Here is a 15,160-nt window from a genome sequence, read left to right on the forward strand (position 1 = left end):
CCAAACAATCCAAACCCGCCAAGGCAGATGCCACGACGCCCCAGCGGCACGCAGAATGAGCCCGCATCGCGTCCTCCGCCGTCCATGGCCTCGAGAGCTCTTTCGGTGCGAGTTACCGACGCAGCGGCCGCCAGTGAGGCTCTCAGGATTTTTATTGCCCGAAGCAGGCACCTATTTGCACTATTTCGACTACATGCCGAGCAAGTTCGGCCACTGGGGTCCTGCACTCAGTCACAACTGGCGCGGGGTAGCTTATGGTGGTTTTTGAAGGGCAGAATGGGTCTGGAGGCGGCTATACGAGATCGCCCAACGACCCCCCAGTCACAGATGCAGCTTGACCTTGACCGACAACAGGCGCACTCCAACTTGGCCAAATCATACTGGCTTTGCCAGGAGGTGCTTCCCAATATTGTCGAGTCACAAGGCCAAGCCCCAGACCCCGAGGTTGCTGATGTGGCCAAGAATCTCGTCACTGCCTTGACGAAACTGGCAATCTCGATGAAGCGGAACGAAATCCTGCCTCCAGAAGATGCGGTACTGCCGCAAACCATCGACAAGTCCATCTGGGTGGAATACCCCCCCTCTCAGCCAGGATCTGGTGGCTTTGATGACGGGCAACTGGGGCGGCGGCCTCACCGCGATGCAGCACCCTATGAATTATCTGGAGCTACTGGACGCATTCCCCGTAGGTGATACGACAGAGACGTTTTGCTATGGGAGAATGTCGGCGGATGTGTTCTTGATGGAGCAAGGCAGAGAGAACAAGCAGCTACGCTTCCCCTGCATGGTTTCCTTGGTGCGACCCAGCAGGCAGAATGGACTCATCTTTGTGGTATCTAGCCAAGATGGCAATATCCAGCTACCTATCCAAGACCGAAGCAAAGGAACCGGGCCATCGTGGGAAGATATCCGCTGGAGGCCTGAGACTTCTTCCTTTGATCTGCGCCTGCCGCGTGGCTTCAAGCTGGCCTTGCACTTATCCCAGAGTGATTACAAGATGCTTTACAACATGTACGACTACGCCACGAAGCTCCAGGCGACTCTCCAGCCTCGGCCAGACGAACAAGTTGTGTTTCGAAACACCCTCCGATCGTTTCAGTACCTGGATGCGGATCCCAACTCCCGTGCTTTCCCCAAGGAATCGATACCTTCTTGCGATTTAGCCCTCTTTGAAAAACTCCGAAAAGAGAACGGCCCTCAGGGCCAACGGACCTGGCACACCGGGTTCCGCATTGCAATTGTCACAGGACCAAAGACGAGGACGGCTTGTGGAGTGTCTCACTCCTATCCTCCCCCGCTGCCTGTGCAGTTTGGATTCTTCAGGGCTGAGGGAGACTTGCCTGCCTTTTCGGTCAAATTTGAAAATGGCCGGCAAAAGGGACGCATGGTCATGGTGTTTGGTGACGAAAAGGAGCGGAATCGCTTCCACTCTTTACTCACGGGTACATCTGTAGAGCCCGGCGAGAAAGTGTTCGCCGATGTGCCAATTGCCGGCGTCACCATTGCCCAAAGCCTTCGCGAGCCGCTTGGCATGTCGCCATTCAGCCGACTGCAGTGGAAAGCAGGCAGAGTCGTGAATGACGAGTACGGCTCTGAGGGAGAGGAGGCCCCTACGGTACTCGCAGACAGACTGAGGATTGTTCTGGAGCATCAGTATGGCACGATTACGGACAGAATCAATGTTGAGCCTGGCGAATTACGCATGCGCTTGGAGGTTAGCAACGCTAGAGTGCTTAAGCTGCTTCGCCAACCCCAGGCGGATATGACTATTGCCATTGCAGAATCGCAAGTGGGCAAGGACGTGCCGAGGAACATGTGGGACTCGCTGCAGCTTATCAAGATGAACCAGACGATACGATCAATCGAATTCAACAACCTCAAGGACCTCCATGCCTTCCAGTACGCAGTCTTTGGCTTTGAAGTCATTTTTGATTCGCTGGCAGTGACCTTTGCCATTGCGCGACGCCGCATGGTTGTGCCCATCCACAAGAAGTGGGAGGCAGGATACACCAGAATCCAGGTCATCAAGCAAGAGGACAAGCAGCTGCAGCTGTTGGCATTTTTCGAAGAGTTTAGCCATGGACATTGTATGAATTTTGTGTTGAAGCAAACAGATCTGTACGAGGCCTTCCACAGGAGCGGCAAATCAGGCATCAGGTTTATTGATGCCAAGTTTCCTCTCCCGCGGCTGCCGGCCGACAAGGATGGGGATTATGATGATATGGCCTTTGTTTGCCTGGATCTACCGGACTTGCCGGGTGAGCATGACGATATATCGATCATGTTTGAAAACGAAGAAGGTAAGCCCACGTTTTCTTGTCGTATTTACTGTCCAGGGGAAAAAAAATGAATGATCTGTTTGCTGACAATGTGCATGCATAGACCGAGATCGCCTTGCGCAGTGTCTTCCAGCCCCTATAAAGGGCTCCTCGAGAATATCACGAGTGAAATGAGTGGATAGCGCCTACGAGGATACGTAGAATGTCAACTTGTACGAAACTGGCGACGGCATGCGCACATGAACAATGGTCACGCTGCGTTCCGCAAACGCGTTGTCAAAAGAGCTGCAACATAGCAAGCAATATGCATCCTGCTTTCTAGCGTGCCGGAGTTTTTGGAGTAGACTACTAGTATTAGTATCATGGGATATCAAAAGCAACGAAAGATCGGGTTCAAGGAGAAGAGAAGAGAGGAGAAGAGCCAAGAGGAAGTTGGAAATGGATATGTGGGGGAGCGAGCCAAATGATCAGGCTATCTACCAGTATGAGAGAGCAGCACATGCATCTACGGAGGCATACTATATGAATACCCAAGAAGAGAAAATATGAAGAGCAGGAGCATGACCCTGATATGAAGAACAGCGTCAGATTTAGCGATTGATGTAATTTTTTTTTTCTCTTTTCTTTTTGTTGCAAGCATTGGCTGAGGGAGACAGAGTAATTTGGAAAAACTATGTTCTCTAAACCGGGCCGACCAAACGCAGTTATATAATCAACATGAAGATTCTGGTGTGTGTATACCTGGACTGTTAAGTTTCTCTTGTTATCTTCTTTATTGTTTCTAGAACCCAGAACCACAGGTGCCTTTCGGACGAGGGAGGATGGCTAGATTAATTGGACCGATTGATGTATAAATTGACAAGGTGACGCCTCAACTCTTGGTATTGTGACTAAGTCAGATCCGGGCATGGGAAGATGGCGCCACGCACCAACTTGGTCAATTGACGCTCCCGTCAGCCGGAGACATTCAAGATGCAAGAAAAAAAGCCATAAGTAATCCCTCGGGTCAACATAAAGGAACCGGCGGTGGCAAGTTGCTTAACGGGCTCCTTTGGCCTATACCTCGGGAGCGGCGGGATACTAATAAGGGGGCTGATTTTCTTGTTTTTGAACCGGGAGAGTAGTAGGTCGCGTGGACGCCCATCTTTTTATGTATGATTATTTTTTCCTTGTGTAGGATCTATCATTCTATGCAGGCCTATCTCTCTCTTTCTTAGCAAATTGAAATGGCCGGAGTTTATATCGACTCCGAGGAGCGTGGGCTGGTGACCCCCGCGCGGCTTCGGGGAGAGTTCCGGCAACCGAATGAATTACTGCGATGGGATAAACTGGGTTTTCTGGACATGGGGGAAAAAAGGGATTTTTTTGTTGGGGAAGGATGGCCCTGGCTTTAACCTTTTATTATAACTATTAGTATAGCTATTATAGCTAGGTACCTGGGTATTATTGCTTGTTCATATGATGCAGTACATGCATGGTTAGTAAGAGAAGAGAGGGGGGGAAACACAAAAAACCCGTTGGCTGCTTATGGCGTTTCAAATTACTATGTGGTTCCTGCTATTTGTCCGTGGTATTACTCATTGAGGGTTTATTTTGATGGAAAGCGCTTGGGCTAGAATGGAAGTTGTCTTGCGCCGGGAACTGCTGTTCTCGGGGTGTGCAGTAAGTTTTGGTGCCAGTTCAGTAAGTAAAGTGTAAGGGTCCAGTAATAGTGCTTGAAAGGACCACGATATCGGTATGTTTCTTCTAGACCAGACTAGACCTCGGTATGGATTTGGCTCAGCCCAAGCATCTGTCTGGCTGCCTTACATGTCCAAGCTGCTATAAATTCTCTCAGCTCTTCAACTCTCCCATGCATATATACTCCGTCGGGAACTTGCCTCGTCACCATCCCACGCGGCCCAGCGTCCGAATATCAGTGCCTGCTGCGTGTGCGTCCACACAGACATGCCGCTGACCTAATTCCGAGCGCTTTTCGCATGTCAACCATGCTGTTGGATGCGTCTGGAACGGCCTTAGCTCTGGCGCCTTGCGGAGGGTCCTAGCGCGCAACGTCATAGAATGTTGGGGGCACTAATGTACAGAGGACATGAAAAGCATGTGATGCTGGCCTTTGGCTGGGGTACAGAGTACCTCGTATACCGATGTCCTGGCAAAGGCGTCCTGTCTAACATGTGCCAGGCGGGCTTGCTCTTTGTTCCCTCCAGAAGCTTTTTTTTTTTTTTTTTTTTTTTTTCGCCGCCGCCTATTGTTTTCTATGGCATCATCGCCCGCAGAGGAGGCCTCAGTCCACTACGACTGGCCTTACGTAGTCTGTCTGTAGGCACCCGAGCTGCGAACGATGCGGCCTAATAATAGGCAAGGTGGTGAACACAGACAGAGCTTCGGCAGCCGGCACCGGCTATGGGCGTCCATTGGAAACCATCAACTACCGTCTTGTACCTTATGATTCATCGCATCTGGGTGGCTGCAGGGCCATTTCGTGGTATATCCCGTGTACATGGATGCGGTCCCAAGTAGATCAGCTCATAGACGTAGAGCCGTGGTACAAAGGCAGCCTTCACTTGGCTGCATTCCTGGCTAAAAACATGACAAGACATAAACTTACCCCGGCTGATCCATCTTGGTCTTTTTCTAGCTTGACGTAGTTTTTTCTTTCCCGTCCTTTTTGGCTTGGCATTTTCTCTTCTTCTTTCCTCTCTCTCTCCCATCTTTCCTCTTCATTCTCCGTCGCTTCTTACTTTGCCCTTTGTAACTTTTTTGCTAAGCGCCTCTCTCCGGAGCCAAGCGGGCGGACTTGAGCCGTCTTATTCACTTACTCCATCAGCCGCCTCGAGCTGCCAGTTAGACAGATACGTCAGTCAGTTTAGACATAGCTGCTCCGCCACCGTTGAAGGCGCTTTAACGCCCACCACAAGGAACCCAAAGCTGTTACAGGCCAAGTCAAGGGCCGTCCAGACATTTTTGGGATTCACAGTCGATTCCGGCTGCCAAGAAGAAGGAATCCAGCTCGCCCTGCTGCAGCTCGTCGATTGCTAGCTCTCGCCACGAACGCCTCTTACACGCCCTAGCCTGGTCTCTACTGTTTTTTTCCCACTGCCCTTGTTCGATCAGATTTATTGATAAAGAAAAGAAAAAAAAGGAGTCAGAGGGGCTACCGGCCGCTGGATATTTCTCTTTGGTTCCCAGCCGAGCTGTCCTAGCTACTACCCAATTTTCGGGCCATGGGGCTCTCATCCGTGCTAGCTCTCCCCCGGAGGAACAGATCCTCTACAACTGGTAGTAAGTCGGTGCTAAATGACCCCTCCGCTTCGTCATTTCTTTAGACCTGAGTGACCTCTTTTTTTTCCCTTGTTCCATTTCGACAACCTGCAAAACACAAACAACCCGGCGCCAAGGCAGAGACGAAAGGAGTATTCTTTGTATATTCTCTCGTCCTTGCTTTCTCTGCAATAGGGCGAGCTTTTTCTATGCCCTATTTTGCCCTAAGCACCCCTTAATCTCTGCTTCCTCCTTTCGTCTTCCGAGCTCGCAAAGCTTGCTCGGCTTTACGATCGTGCATCTTCAACTTTTTTTTTTGCAACCTCTCATTTACTTCACGACACCACCCTGCACCTCCAAAATGTTTACCAACTGGTTAACGCAACCAACTGCAGGCAACCGATCCTCCACCGACGATGCGAGGACTGATAACGATGACGATACCCAGGTGATGGAGCCCGATCAGGGCAATGGTAAGTTGCAGCAACACCATATATACATGGCGGGGGGAGGGGGAAATGGCTTGGCTTTGCTTGGCTTTGCGATCAGAGAGATGCATCAAGCTTGCGCTGCATTCAACTGCTTGGAGACTCTCGGAACCCAGCTCCCTAGTCATTACTCTGAGCGGCCAATATAAGGAAACACCGGGCTGACCACGATGCACGCAGTTCTCACTCACATCATCTCCCAGCTGCGCCCTGGTGCCGATCTGAGTCGCGTTGTCTTGCCGACCTTTATTCTTGAGCCTCGAAGCATGCTCGAGAGAATAACCAAGTGCGCCGATAGTTGCCGACATCATACGCTCAATGGCAGTGCTGACTATGTTTTAGCTTCATGTGCCACCCCGAGATGCTCCTGCACATTCCGACAATCGAGGATCCTACTGAACGATTCGTATCAGTCGTCAAGTTTTACCTGAGCGGCTGGCATATCCGACCACCGTACGCATTCCTCCAAACAGAGCGAGCTGGCGCAATTTGGCTAACGATTCGCAGGGGAGTCAAGAAACCGTTGAATCCGATCCTGGGCGAAATATTCTCCTGCTACTGGGACCTCGAAGGCGGCAAGCGAGCTTACTACATCTCCGAACAGACTTCACACCATCCTCCCAAGTCAAGCTATTTCTACATGGCACCGGATCATCACATTCGGATCGACGGAACCCTCAAACCCCGGAGTCGATTCCTGGGTAACTCTGCAGCTAGTCTGATGGAAGGCATTGCTTTCCTTTCCTTATTGAACAGAGGCAGCAACAAGTCCAGGGGAGAGCAATAGTCAGTCTCTGCATAATCTGTCCCGAATCGCAGCCACTAGTGCTAACATTGATGCAGTATCCTGACACAACCCAACATGTATGCGAGGGGAATCCTGTTTGGCAAAATGAAATACGAGCTTGGCGACCACAGCTTTGTGCGATGCCCTGAGCTGGATTTGACCGCTGATATCGATTTTAAGACAAAGGGCTGGGTTGGAGGTACCTACAACGCTATTGGCGGTGTTATAAAGAGGGAGAGCACCGGCGAAGTTCTGTATGAGCTGTCTGGCTTGTGGAGCGAGGAGATGTATATCAAGGATATGGCGGTAAGTTTTGGCCGCGCTCATCGCGCAACTAAGTGTTTTTTTAGCTAACATGGGTAAATCTAGACGGGCCACCGGGACATGTTCTTTGATGCCAACAAATCAAAACCTAGCCCACCTCTGGCACGGCCCATCGAAGAACAGGAGGAGCGGGAATCCCAGAGACTATGGGAGAAGACTGCCAACGCCGTCAAGGAACGCAATCACGAGCTGGCAACGGACGAAAAGACAAAGATTGAAGATCGGCAACGTGAAGAAGCCGCCGCAAGGGTTCATGATAATGTTGAGTGGCTTCCACGACTCTTCCGTGCCGTCCACAGCGGGCCAGGCGAATCGGAGGAAGGCGAAGAGAATCTGGAGTGGATAATCAATGCTCACATGTTGGTTCCGTCTCCCTTGACGTACCCTGATCTTGCTGCTGACATTTCTACAGTGACTCTTCAGCATCCCCGAAAAAGCAGACTGAACAGATTCTGGCCATATATCCTATTGTAGCCGGTCAGCCAATGACTCGAAGGCCGTCTATTCCAACACAAGCCGCATCCCCAAAGTCGGTCAAAAGGTCGACAAACCGGGTGGTTGAGAAACCAAAGGAGGAGACCAGCTTGATCGATTTTGGCAATGACGAAGCTTCTGCACCGGCCGCAAAGAGCCCTGATGAAATTGAAACCTTGCTCGCAGCGACAGGCAAGCCAGCCGACGGCCCTTTGATCGATTTCGCTCAGGATTTAAAGAAAGACTTGCCGGCTGGCGGCGACTTGTTGTGAGAGATGAGAAGAGAAAAATGAAAGAAAAAGGTGACTGATTTTTGTGTGAGGACTGAGACTTTGGGAGTAATATCATTGGCTAAGAGGGCGGGAAATACCTTAACAGTATAACGGCGCAACACATCGGACCAGGCTACTACTATATATATAAATGGGCGCGCACCATGATGCATTTGTGCTTAATGTTCTTTTAGTGTTGGCAGGGAGCGGGTTCTTTTGGTCTAGGCCTAGCACAAGCAGGGCAATGCGATGGGATGGACAGCGTTGGCTAGCTAGGAAATATATCAACTATATCAACCTTTTGAAATTCAGGCCAAGGATCCAATGCTGATGCTAACGAGAACTGTAAAACTCTCCTTTTGATGACTGATTACATTTTTTTGCTTTATGAATTTCCCCAAACGCCGAGCCTTTGAACGCAGAGTACACATATAATCCCATCTGTTCATCCTGATTACTCTCAATTCCAAAAATAAAAACGACATTAATCGCAACGTTATATCTCTCCATTTCTTCTTGCCTTGCGCTTTCTTCTAAAACCTCCTTCTAGTAGGCTCCGGTGTAGGCGATCGGCTGGCGCTCCGCTCGTCCCGGCCACGCGACTTGAGCCACTTCTTCGTGCTGAGCGTGAGCTCGCGGTCGAGCTCCTCGCTGGGGTTCTTGCGGTGGATGAAATTGCAGAAGCCGCCGCGGACGCAGCCCTCGCCCGAGTTTAGGCGGCAGCAGGCCTCGCGGAAGTCTGTGACGGGACTGAGCTCGCAGTATATGGGGCGCGCGGCGTACCAGCGGCTGTTGAGGGTGTCGGCGGCGGCTTGGGCGCTGTCCTCGTATTTGAATCGGGCGTAGACGTTGCCGATGAGATCTGTTTGAGTGTGTTAGCCATGTATTATATATTGTTAGAAGAAAGGAGATGAAAACGTACGGTCATTGTTGTTGTCGCATACGACGAGCTCTTCCAGCTCGCCGTACTTGCACAGCTCGCACCAAATGTCCTCGTAGAAGGCGTCAAAGTGGTTCTGCAGCTGCGAGGCGTTCATCCGGTTCTTGGGGTCGTAGGCGGGGTTCTGGTAGAGGTTGGGCATGAGGATGGTCTGGCTGTAGGAGGGCTTGACGTGTTTTCTCGAGCAGCGGTCACCGTGACGGCAGGCGCCGATTTTCTATCACGGAGGTTGTTAGCATTTTTTTTATCTTTTCTAGCTGTTAAGGACGCGGGCGCGCAGCAGTGGAAAAAAAAACTTACAAAGTAGAATGAGCAGTTGACTTTGTCAAGCTCTGTGCCGAAGATGGAGGCGAGGAAATTGGCCATTTTGGGTGGTTGATTGATTAGATGTGAGGGCTGTTGATGTGGGTTTTTTTTCCTATGTTGGTTCTTTCACTTAAAGGCTGGATATATCGAAGCTTGGAAATGGTTATGAGGATGGCATGCTTGTAGAGAAAGTAGGAGTGGCGCGCCACAGTTGAACGACGAGGCTGAGGTGGCGGGTGTCACGTGGTGTGGCGCATTGATAATTTAATGGAGACTTCTAGACCCGCTTGGAAGCATCCCGTAATAAGGATGGGGTATGGGTCTACGGGGCAATATAGAACCACGTCCTTGCTATCGGGTTTTATATTCCGTGTAGATGTGAAACATGTCTATCGATGTGTTAAATTGTTGCTACTATGAGTATAAAATCTCATAAACATCTTTTACTTTTGCTTTTTCTTTTTGGGAAGCATGTCAAAATTCAAACGCAGAGCCCAAACTAACCCCTTGTCACTTATAGAAACTGAAAAAGAGAAATTGCTGCAGAAACGCGCCCCGACGCGCGCAATGGTGGTAGAAAAAAAAAAGCTGGGACTAGGCCGGGACCTGCAGAACCATCAATCGACTAAACCGCATTGGGCGCGATAGCAATCTAATCCCCTGATACTACTAGAGCTCGACTCGACTCGAGACTCCCGCCAGCAGTCGCCATATCCAACTAAGCGACACCGATAGCTGTCCTGAGCTACGGGCTTTCGCTTAAACCTATCCTCCTTCAAAGCAATGATTTTATCATCGACAAACCATCACCAAAATACGTGCGCTTGGTGAACCTGAATCCTTCTTCAACACCCACACGAAACGGCTTCGCTCCATCATGGACCAAGCAGACATCCCCGCGCTGCTCTCGAGGCTGGCTAGCGACGAAGATGCCGCCCGTAAGATGGCTGTCTTCAAGCTCCAGTCGTCGATCAACGACCCTGCCTTTGCCGACGTCTTTATATCTTCGGGCGGTCTCGTCATCCTGCGGCGGCTCATCATGACCTCTGGCGGCAACACTCTCGCCTATGCGCTCCAGAGCCTGTCGCGGCTGCTGGAGGTGGACATGGGATGGGACATCTTCGAGGGCCCTACCGCGAGCGAGCTGGTGGAGCGCATTGTGGAACTTATTGTGACGAATCCTCTGGTTAATATCCTGAGAGGCGCCATGTCTATTCTGGTTGCTCTTGTTGGGCACTCGCAGTCGAGCGGCTCAGAGTCGCCGATTCAGGACCAAGCCTTTGGCTTTCGGGCGCTCAAACCGGCGGTGGCCATATACCCTCAGTTTTTTGACTTGGTCGTGCAGCAGCTGAATAGCGCGGACCATGCTCTTTGCGCGAATGCGCTCATGCTAGTTAATGCGCTGATTCGAGATGCTTTGTCGACTAAGAGTGTTATGGCAGGCGGCAACGGAAAGTCGGCTGGCGAGGAGTGGCCGAAGCTGATGAAGCGGCTGCAGGACTTGGGCTTGATCAAGGCGGTTTATAAGCTGATGCAAGGCACCGGGCTTCAGGATCTTGCACATCCTGCGCTGGAGTTTCAGAATCTGAGCAAAGTCATCCAGCGAAAGTGGAGGGATGTCAAGGTAGACCTAGAGCGTCCGGAACACAGGCGGTCGCTCAAGAGCTTGCATCTCTCGAGCGCTCCGGATCGACCAACAACCAATGGCCACACCAGAGACAATTCAACGGACACTACCGCAACTAAGAAGGATGGTAGGAAGCACAGCCCGGAGAAATGGAGAAGGCTTGGGTTCGAGACGGAGAGCCCCGCGCAAGACTTTGATGTGGCTGGGTATCTGGGAATGATGGACATGACAGACTATGTGCGCAAGAACGAGGACAGATTCCAGAAGCTGCTGCTGGAACAGGCCACAAAGCCCATCAATGAGCGTTGTCCTGTTGCTCGGGCGAGCTTGGCCATGACGATGATCCTTTATGAACACTTTGACGTGGATAAAGCAGACATGGAGGACGCAAAGGGATACCACCAAGGTGTCGACACGAAGGATTACGATAGAGTCTTTCAGCCGTTGCTACTGCAATGGCCCCGTCTGCATGCCGCTGGGTTACACAGCTTCTTCCGCATCTGGAAAGCCACGGGTGCCGTGCAGGAAGACTTTGACAAGGTTGCAGAGCTGGTGCGCATCTTGATAGAAAAGGTGGCCGGCCAAGCTCCCCGGACCCGCGATATACTGGAGATTGAGGAAGATTTACAAGAATACGACATGACGAGACTGCGGGAGCTCCAGATGGAGCTGTTGGAGATGTCGTTTGAGGAAACCTGGGGCAAGCATCTCTACCAGGTGCGAGACGTGCTGAAGCAAGAAGCCCTGCAGTTTGTTAAAGAGCAGAGAATCAGGTGTCTCCTCGAAGGCGCCTGGTTCCAGAAGAAGGAAGATGCGGCGGAAAAGAAGCCTTGGAGATTCGCCAGGCTGTCTCACAACCGCCGGTACCTCCACTATACCGACTTTGAGAAGCAGATGGCACAAGATCCTGGTCTAAACACCTTGATGGAGAAGATTGACCTCTCTACTATAAGCTCTGTCGTATCCAACGTCTCTCCAACCAACGACGACTCCAAGACAACGGCAAGCGGGGCAACTATACAAAACATTACCAGCACCGCAGAGAAGGCAAAGACCAAGATTACCATATACAGCTTCGTGAATCCTGCTGACGTATCTGCTGGCGGCGGCGAGGCCAAAGAGCAGGCCGTCTTGTCTCTCTGGCCCACCAGCCATAGCGTCGCTTCCGAATGGCTGGACGGATTGCTCCTTTTGCTCGGCCAAGCCCCCCGTCACGACGGAGACGAGCAAGCTTGTCAATTTGGTGGGCGGATATGGGCTAAAGATTAGGCTTCTCAACGTCAGGATGGACACTCTTGAAGGTCCTCCGGCTGGAGCTGGCATCGTGCCCAGTCGGGAAGGACTAGACGAGGATTACTTTTATGAAGTCTAGGCTTGGTTTGCCCTTTCACTTTTCACGACATTTTTCTGTCTCATTTATTCTCTATACCAGTCAATTTTTTGTTTGCCCCCATTTGTTTTATATACCCCCTCCTTTGTATGGCAGGCCCTGGCATAGCGTGGGAGCATCGATAGGTTATGCGTTGGATTCTCCTTCTTTTTTTTCTGATTCTTTGTGTATGAATAGTATACATGTTTGTAATACTACCGGGAAGCACCCACGATTTAGATATGTTGCGTTCTTTATATGGGAATGGACTTGGTCTCTAAGAAGATGTGATGGGAGAAGAGGCCGTACAGATGTATTGTAGTATCATGAAATTTAGCCTAGATGCCTCTAGGGAATCCCTCACGATAATTGCTTTATAGGTATGGGCATAGTCGATGAGATACCTACCCATAGAGTCTCGACGCAGTAGAGCCAATAGAAACAAAAGTTTACCGGACAGTAGAAGCCATCTTTCATACAGGCTGCCTATCAACTCATGTGCACTCTACCTCGCATGTCTCTAATCAACACGGCAGGCGAATGGCAGATATGCCTCATAACTCAATGCTGTTTCGACTCCACAAAGAGCGCCAATGGAGCAGTAGTATATGATAATTTTTGGAAATGTTATCTAAGCGGGAGTCGCAGCTTTCTCACTTGGTGTCTGACATTGTTAGGTGCTTATGTCGTGATGCCTGGAGACGGCAAAGCATTAGTGCCCAAGAACCGGTGAGGATCCTCCGCCGTGGGAACCTGTTCGCATAGAGAGGAGACTACGTCCAAGTCAAAGTCAAAATTGACACATATTTGCAGTAGATGCTCAATCTTCAGACAGGCATGATTGGGAAGAGGCCAAGGTAACATTGAGATATCGGATGGTGGCATCGCTCACCGTACAATTGAGGGCGAACAAACTAGGAAGCTGGATACTGGCACTGCTAGCACTTGATTGACGCGCTAGAAACGGCTAGAGATAGTTGATGACCTCGAGACCTTCTAAAGCTGCTGCTACCGTCACATCCACACCGGTGTAGGTGCTAAACATGGCCGTCCAGGTATCGGCATGGCGGCCTGCACTTAGTGGTTGCTGCAGGACAGCTGGTCGTGCATCTCATTCGTCGACTCGGGCCAGCAAAGAGTTGCGGCTTGCATGAAGTGGATAGCGGCGGTCGCAATTGAGCCTCTGGGGACGTGGACTGTAGGTGCCCGAGCTCGCGGATTCATTCTGTTCCGACCCATCTCCTCTCGCTTCTGGCTCTCGCTTCTCGCTTCTCTTCCTATTTCTCTTCTCCTTTCTCTTCTTCTTCCTTTTTTCTCTTCTCTCACCTCTTTTTTTTCTTTCTACGGCTTCTTTCTCAATCGATACACGGTTTCGGGGGAGGAAACCGGGAGAAGAAAAGCACAAGACACCACCAAGCCCAGGTGTGGCGGTCTGACGCCTGCTGGAGGCGGGGCTTCCGAGACTGGCACTGAGGCTCGAGACTAATACGAGGTACGAATCTTACTCTTGCGCGACCATTGGGGAGGAAGGGTGAAGAAGAACCTAAAAGAAGAAGAGAAAAAAAAATCGAATAGTCCAAAGGTGGTCATTGACACCTGGAAACTTTCACGCCTCTTTTTTCCATTTTTCAATTATTCTCTCTCGTCTTCTTTTACTTGTTTCGGAGTGGCTCACATGTGATTCTCGCTACAGTCTTGTCTCTTTTTTTTTTTTCTTAAGCCAAAACGAGAGGCGCTGTGTGGCGTAGCTCGTGGTACGTACTGAACACGTATTCGCAGCACGTCCCTCCCTCTTTGTACTCCGTCGCACAACTCTGCGGTGCTTGTACTTGCACCCCTGGCGCAATCCAGGAACCTCAAAACTTTAACAGCGATCGACGCCATTTACTCCTTTTCAACAAATAAAGAAAAGTCGACGCGCGACCTGTTCTTTCGCATCGCTTCAAGTGTCTGACCTTGACTGGCTCTGGTATGTACGTTTCACTTTCAGGGGCGTTGCGCTTTGTGTCTTCTTCACCAAGATTGGATGCGATGCTGCTAGCTTAGCCTCTCTCTCTCTCTCTCTCTCTCTCTCTCTCTCAATCTTCTATTTTAACGCCTTTCGCCTTTTTCTGGGGATTCTGTACCCGCTCCGCCACGCAATCTTCCACGATCACGCCTGCTAACAGGGTCCTCTTTTTGCCTAGTTGCGCATCCAAGCTTCTTGCATACCTATCCATTGAAGCAATACTGCTACCGTGGCTTCTGCAATCGCGGCTGCCTGACTGCTCCATCGCTATTTACACGTATACAACAAAAAGCGACTCATCTAGCTTGAGTCCCGTGCGACTAATTCTATTTATACAACCCATCACTACGCTCGAGAAAGAGAAGAAACACCATCAACAATGTCTCGCATTCAGATCCCTCTCGACCTCATCACGTCCCGCCTCAACCTTGGAGAGCGCTTCCAGGGATTGCGCGCGGGACCTCTGAGCGGTCGCTTCTCTAACCTGAGGCCAATCTCCGAGTTTTTCGACTTCAAGCGCCTGTCCAAGCCCGCCAACTTTGGTGAGGTGCAGTCGCGTGTCAACTACAACCTGAGCCACTTCTCCAGCAACTATGCCGTGGTTTTTGTCATGCTCAGCCTGTACGCCCTGCTGACCAACTGGCTACTGATGTTCGACATCATCCTGGTCGTCTTTGGCATGTGGTTCATTGGCAAATTGGATGGAAGAGATTTGGAAATCGGCAGCTTCAAGGCTACTTCGTCGCAGCTCTACACTGGACTCCTCGTTGTCAGCATTCCCCTTGGACTGATTGCCTCTCCCTTCTCTACCCTGCTCTGGTTAATAGGTGCATCTGGAACAGCAATTATTGTAAGTCGAGCTTGTTTTTTTTTTTTTCTTTTTCTGGATTACTACTGGTACGCAGTTGCTAACTAAATATACAGGGTCACGCAAGCTTTATGGACAAGCCCATCGATGAGGCTTTTTCCGGGGAGGCGGTCTAAATGGTCGGCCGCGAGCTCCCAAATTTGCGCCCCAATGGGGA

At 50.7% G+C, this 15,160-nt stretch overlaps 5 protein-coding genes across 6 annotated transcripts; 4 read left to right on the top strand and 1 right to left on the bottom strand.

Annotated features, from left to right (window-relative positions):
* Positions 1–529: 529 nt before the first annotated feature.
* Positions 530–2,453, top strand: TrAtP1_004190 (uncharacterized protein; the record flags this gene model as incomplete). Its single annotated transcript, XM_014083792.2, has 2 exons — positions 530–2,300; positions 2,383–2,453. 2 exons carry the CDS (start codon positions 530–532, stop codon positions 2,451–2,453), a joined length of 1,842 nt encoding a protein of 613 aa, XP_013939267.2.
* Positions 2,454–4,529: 2,076 nt separating this feature from the next.
* TrAtP1_004191 (uncharacterized protein) lies at positions 4,530–8,163 on the top strand. 2 transcript variants are annotated; one of them, XM_066112199.1, is made up of 8 exons: positions 4,530–5,561; positions 5,936–6,013; positions 6,209–6,314; positions 6,371–6,481; positions 6,536–6,814; positions 6,872–7,121; positions 7,185–7,498; positions 7,552–8,163. In XM_066112199.1, the coding sequence occupies exons 1-8, from the start codon at positions 5,504–5,506 to the stop codon at positions 7,883–7,885; spliced, it is 1,530 nt and encodes a 509-aa protein (XP_065968282.1). In that variant the 5' UTR covers positions 4,530–5,503; the 3' UTR covers positions 7,886–8,163. The 2 variants fall into 2 exon arrangements, with proteins under 2 accessions (XP_065968282.1, XP_013939268.2); XM_014083793.2 differs by having other exon boundaries at positions 4,530–6,013.
* TrAtP1_004192 (uncharacterized protein) lies at positions 8,164–9,400 on the bottom strand. Its single transcript, XM_014083794.2, has 3 exons — positions 9,126–9,400; positions 8,808–9,042; positions 8,164–8,747 (listed from the first exon to the last, which is right to left on the bottom strand). The coding sequence occupies exons 1-3, from the start codon at positions 9,189–9,191 to the stop codon at positions 8,419–8,421; spliced, it is 630 nt and encodes a 209-aa protein (XP_013939269.1). The 5' UTR covers positions 9,192–9,400; the 3' UTR covers positions 8,164–8,418.
* Positions 9,401–9,484: 84 nt separating this feature from the next.
* On the top strand, positions 9,485–12,651 carry TrAtP1_004193 (uncharacterized protein). The gene has a single exon (XM_014083795.2). The coding sequence runs from the start codon at positions 10,009–10,011 to the stop codon at positions 12,025–12,027; it is 2,019 nt and encodes a 672-aa protein (XP_013939270.2). The 5' UTR covers positions 9,485–10,008; the 3' UTR covers positions 12,028–12,651.
* Positions 12,652–14,514: 1,863 nt separating this feature from the next.
* On the top strand, positions 14,515–15,119 carry TrAtP1_004194 (uncharacterized protein; the record flags this gene model as incomplete). Its single annotated transcript, XM_014083797.2, has 2 exons — positions 14,515–14,985; positions 15,060–15,119. The coding sequence occupies 2 exons, from the start codon at positions 14,515–14,517 to the stop codon at positions 15,117–15,119; spliced, it is 531 nt and encodes a 176-aa protein (XP_013939272.1).
* Between the last annotated feature and the right edge of the window lie 41 nt (positions 15,120–15,160).

Source organism: Trichoderma atroviride, chromosome 2 (assembly GCF_020647795.1).
Source record: "Trichoderma atroviride chromosome 2, complete sequence".
Taxonomy (NCBI): Eukaryota; Fungi; Ascomycota; class Sordariomycetes; order Hypocreales; family Hypocreaceae; genus Trichoderma; species Trichoderma atroviride.